General features: G+C 38.0%; 1 protein-coding gene across 1 annotated transcript; it reads right to left on the bottom strand.

Moving 5' to 3' along the window:
* Positions 1-2,806: 2,806 nt before the first annotated feature.
* LOC102550512 (small proline-rich protein 2D-like) lies at positions 2,807-4,113 on the bottom strand. Its single transcript, NM_001408877.1, is given in 2 exon segments — positions 2,807-3,412; positions 4,072-4,113. A coding segment is annotated over 1 exon segment (231 nt). The 5' UTR covers positions 3,394-3,412; positions 4,072-4,113; the 3' UTR covers positions 2,807-3,162.
* Between the last annotated feature and the right edge of the window lie 1,817 nt (positions 4,114-5,930).

Genomic DNA, 5,930 nt, shown 5'->3' with positions numbered 1-5,930 from the left:
CCATAACTTTAACTAACCAGTGTGTTCAGTACTTAAGAAGAAATGTTGTAAATCTGCAGTAATTTCCAATTCTAAATTAAAAGGGAAATCACAAATGTATCCGGATATTCAATTGAGGAAATTATTTAATTTCATAAATAAAATTTTATTTTTATCTATACATTTATGCGTGTATACTGTAGCTATCTTCAAACACACCACAAGAGGGCATCAGATGCAATTATAGGTGGTTATTAGCCACTATATGTTTGCTGTGAATTGAACTCAGGATCTCTGGAAGAGTACTCACTGTTCTTAACCACTGGACCCCCAAATTAACTTTTAAAATATCTCTTTTAAAATAACTCCAGCCCCTAGATTAAACTTTAAAATATCTGTAGAAGTGTGGCCCCATGAGAGAATGCTTCTTAAATTTTATGGAGTGTAAAAGGAAGTTGATAGCAAAAGAGAAGGAAAGACCATTTTAACTTTTAGAAACAATGTTAACTTTCTGAAACATCCATGTTTTAAAGGATACTAATTTGAGCAGAGCCTCCATCTGACTGTGTTGCCTGCCATTGAATCCCCTTCCCTGGACAGGGCTTCTTGGTTGGATCTCGATGGAAAAGGATGCACTTTCTCTTATGGTGATTGGATTCTGAGGATGGAGTACAACCCAAGGGGATGGGAGGGCTTCCACTTCTCTGAGGAGAAGAAAGGGGAGTAGTGGAGAAGGGATTAATAACAGTAGGAAAGGGAGAGACAGCAGGCACAATCCAGATGTAAAGTGAACAAATTTATATGCAGCTTGGTCTTCATGTGGAGTCCAAACAATTAGAAAAGTGACTAGCCCAAAAACTATTGCCCCTGTGTGGAATATATTCTTTTAGATGAGCTGCCTTGTATGTGGCTTCATTGGAGAAGATTCACTTAGCATCAGAGATACTATATGTGCCAAGATGGGGAAATTCCAAGGAGAGGAACCCATCTTCCCTTAAGAAAAAGTGATGGATGATGGGGAAAAAAACTATGGAAGAGGTTGACCAGGAGCACGGGCTATGAAAGGGATATAAAATTAATATGTAACATAATAATGATAATAGTAAGTAGAAGAATTCTAATAGAAACATGAAAATATTTCGGTTCATACATAAAACTCCTCCTGAAAAACAAAGAAGATACCCAATTACATTCACCTATTATCTGCAATATTATGGATAAAATAAATATCAGAAGAAAATAAAGCGAAGATGAAATATAACATGTGTTGGAACATGATACCTACGCTAATTATGTGCAAGCCACATCCTTACTGGACCAACTGTAATATAGTCATTGAGCTACTGATGGTGGTTGTACAAGTGATGCTGTTGTTGCTGGAGTCAATGAGCATGTAACTAGGGATGTACATGAATATGATGTCCTTAATGGGATGAGAAGAGTGAGGATGGAAATGGAGAAGGTTTGTAGAAGTGGATACTGTGATAGTCTGTGCTGTTTGTGATAATAATGGTGGAATTAGTGATGTACATCCTGCAGATGAAAATGGGATGGTAGTAAGGGTAGTGGAAAGAATGTGGACCAGCAGCTTCTAAAATTATCAGTTACAAACAACTAATGAAGTGCTATAGACTGTGCAAATGAAAAGGCACGACATAGTTCAATAGTTACTAAAGACAAGTTTGAGGTATAATTAACAGTTTCAACAAATAATAGTAACAAGAAAATGTTCAATATTTCAAGTTATTAAAGAAACAAAACCCCAAATTACACCAAAATCATTTGCCTGTGTAAGATTGAGTATCATTGACGTAATAACAGGACGTGGCCAAACAGTGGAGCAGAAGGAGCACAAATACTCAGATTGGAAAAGAGTAGATTAACCAATCAAATATTGAAATCACTGTGGGGTCTTCCAAAGAAATAACACTAAAGCAAAACTATCATATAATTCAGCAGCATCATTTAGGTTCATTATATTATTAAATAAATATCCTAGAGGACATACAACAGAGATGCCTGCATAACCATCTATGTTTCAGCACTAATTCTAACATACAAAATAATCAATCTAGCTGCTTACCAGAGAATGAATGAATTAAGAAATCATGACACACAGATATACTGGAGTAATAGTCAATGATAATGAATAATGATGTCATATAATTTTGAGAAAACTGAATGAAATTGTATATAATTATATTAAGAAAAATACAGACCTTATAAATTCCATAGTTGGCATAGTGGTGCCAATTATAAAAGAACAAAAACATAATTATGATAGCTGATATAAATGTGTTACTATTTGTCCATGGAATGAGTCAATGAAGAACAAAATACATGGTGGTATTAGGGGAAAGTAGGAATATATTCTAAATGGCACTCCATATCTGAAGATAAGATAGTGCTCCTGAATTAGTATATGCTAAAGGAGACACTATAGTTATGCAGAGTTAAATAATGTGTCTCCTAAAGAAACCAACACAAAACAATCTTTGTTATGACAAAAAATCAGTCAAAACCTGATTACAGCCAGATGACTTGAGAGTCAATGATTAAAAGTACAGAACTACAGGACATAGGAAGCACAAAAAGTAAGACCAATTCAAGAAAAAGAAAGCACACCAAGTTTTTCCAATGTATTCCAGGACCTGAGTACCAAAAGTCTGCATTCATGCATTCAAGGACCAATTATAGGACTAGCTGGCCAGCCCAGCAGGAGCAGAACTGACTGTGAGTGGTCAGGTCCTAAAATTTTGAAACAAAAATGCAAATCCCTGCATAACTTGTAATAGTGTTCATATCAAAAGAAAAGGACATACTAATCCCATTCATCAGATTGTGATTTATTCAGGAAATGGAATTTCAATTGCAGCACTACAACTAAGGTAACAGAAATTTGGAGAAACATCTCCTGAGTGCAGAGGATAGATAACAGCTAAACTTCACACTGACTGTCTGGAATGCCAAATCATTGAGGACAGATCATTGTCAGCAGGCTCAAGATAGCAAAAACAGGAAAACTTCTGTATAAGCGGTCATCACAGGCACATGCAGAGGGAAAAGTGGAGAAGATTCCTGTGCATTCATGAAAGGCTTTGGAGGGAAAAGGAAGGTATTTCTTTGCAGTTACATGAAATAGATTCTCTTCTCTTCCCCTTATCCTCATGACTGCTGAAGTCCTCACTTGCTCTTGCGTGGACACTTTTGCTGGCAGGGGGGAGGAGTTTGCACCGGAGGGCATTTCTGCTGGCATGAGGGAGGGGGACATGGCACAAAACAAGGCTCTGGACACTTTGCAGGAGGACAAGGTTCAGGGCACTTTGGAGGAGGACAAGGCTCTGGGCACTTCGGAGGTGGGCACACAGGTGGAGGCTGGCAAGGCTGCTTGCACTGCTGCTGTTGGTAAGACATAGTGCTGGAGTCTCAGGATCTGAAAGAGATTACATGAGAGTGTTGAGTGGTGATCAATTCTGAGAAGAGAGATGGAGTTATGGAGTATCAACTCAATTTGTCTCTCTGAACATCAACATTATTTCCTAACTCCTATTTTAGGCTTGCTTGCTTTTCTCTTTCCTGTCTGCACTCATTTACTGCAGCCTTGGAAAATGATCCTGTGTTTCAGTCCTTTTCTGCAGAGAAAGTATTTTGTTCCAATGAAACAAGTAATTCTCTTTATACAAGAAAACACTTTCAAGAAAGGGTGTCACAAGTACTTTCGCTCTGAGAAATAACAACACCAGTGCCTGTCCTTTTCTTTACATGTATTATTTTAGCAGGTTGTCTGGGGCAAAAGAGTAAAGGACAGTTAAGGAAAGACTTGGGTTCTAATACATAGTTAAGTATGTAGCCTAACAAAGAACACCGAAATGTACACATGAAATAGAAATATCCTGTGCACTGCAGGTATTTTATGTAAAGAAAAGCTACTTATCACTCTTGAGTATTGTATCCACTGTGAATTTTCTGAATGCTAGTTAGATCTCATTCATCCCATGACCAAAACTGAACTCAAGACACTTGCTCTGTTAAAATTGACTATAGCACATAGAACGAACAAAATAGCAGACCAACTTAAAAAGAGACACTCACCAGGTTCTCCAAAGAAGTCTAGGATGTGAATATCAGGAGTCTGCAATCATACAGTCAAGTACCAATTTATAGAACTGGCTGGCTAGCACAGTGGAGGCAGAGATGACTGAGAGTGGGCAGGTCCCAAAACTTCCAAACCAAAATGCAAATCCATGCATGACTGGCTTGAATGGGACTCTACAAAATGGGAAACATCCTGTTCCCGGACATCATCATTGTTGAGAGCTGTGACTCAGTGAGTTCTTCCCTGTTTTAAGTTTCAGTAAGATCTAACTGGTTGCCCAAGTTCTCTTTTGTGATTGAAGCAAATATTTCTTTCTGTGTTTCAGTTCTCTTATGGCTTAACTTATGTATTTTATTTGTTTTGCTTAAGCTTATTAAAATCTGTTGTGCTTTGGCCTATTTTTATTTCAGGTTTCTAGACTGCGTATGCAGAGAAAAAGAATTAATGACTTTAGCTGTGGTTTCACCTTATTTTTTGACAATCCTGTGCCTTGAGTTAGTTCATGTGTCCTTCCTGAAAATGTTGCTTTGTGTGAATATTGGAAAATAGAGTATATCCTTCAGTAGAGAGGATTGTAGCCTTAGGTCTTACCCTGACATTCTTCAAGACTGCATGTTAAATGACATATGTGAAATATGTATTAGAACTCAACTCTAAAAGTAACCACAAGAGCGCTTATCATGACAGTACCAAAACAAAAATTGTACCTGTCCTGAACAAGTTTTCTCTTAGGTGTTTAACACAGAGAGACACACGCACACACACACAAATCTGACACAGAGAGGAGTGTGAAATGAGAAGAGCTAGATAAACAGTCACAGAAACAAATACACAGAATAAAAACCATTCTTATAGTTCAACCTCCGATGTAGGTAGATGTATCATTTTCTGATTTTCTAAGACTTTACTTAAGTAAGGTCATATTAAAACTGACAAAATGAATTAAAAGTTTATTGTTTGTAATTTTAATTAATTTATTAGATATTATTAAAAAGGCCATTTCTGATTATTGGAAAATTTGAATCAATAGCAGATAAATATGTATTGTTTCAAAGACATTGTTGAAAATGTCTGAATTTTTCTTAAATAAAATCAAAATTTTCAAACTGTAATTAAATATATTTCAGCATGATAAATATTTTATTTTCTTGTATATTGCTAAAAGAATAAGAAATATGCACAGTCATTTTCTAAAAGTTCCTTCTGGCTTCTCATCTCTCTCCTAATTACAGTACAAGTCCGTGTGTTTCAGCATCTTGTGGGGGAGAGATCTGGACCCTCAGAAGTGAGAATACTCCTGAGAAATCAGAGGAAACCACTCTCAGCCCACATTCCCGATCCAAGAGGAAATGGCCTACTGCCATCTGTGTCCCCTGGGCACAGGTACCTAGGAACAGACAGGGGCAGGACCCTTCCAGTTCCTTCCTGTTCCAAGTGCAGAAAGCCAGTTGAAACGAGCACCTACACACTTGAGAGCAGAGGTAAGACAAACTTTTCTGCTCTAAGTGACTGCCTGGTGGACTCAGGACACACAAAGGCAAAAGTTCCTTGGGACAAGACACTTCTTTTTTCTTGCTTTGCCCGGAACTTAACTAAACAGATCCCACAGCTCCCTGCTCCCAAATCCAGAGCTGAATACGCAGAAGTGTGGACACTCCTGAGAACACAGGACAGACTGAAACTTCTGCCCACCTTTGCCCACATCTCTGGCCCAAGAGGAAATTGCCTCATGCCACTGGACAAAGGAATATAGGAGCAGTCAGCAGCAGGAACCTGAGGTTCTAGTCTGCACATGGAACGTGAAGCAGTCAAACAGCTCCCTGCACCCAAATCCCATGGGGGAGAGAGTTAGACC

Source organism: Rattus norvegicus, chromosome 2 (assembly GCF_021556685.1).
Source record: "Rattus norvegicus strain SHRSP/BbbUtx chromosome 2, alternate assembly SHRSP_T2T, whole genome shotgun sequence".
NCBI classification, from domain to species: Eukaryota; Metazoa; Chordata; class Mammalia; order Rodentia; family Muridae; genus Rattus; species Rattus norvegicus.
Note: the sequence above shows the minus strand (reverse complement) of the source record. Positions and strands in the feature narration are given on the sequence as shown.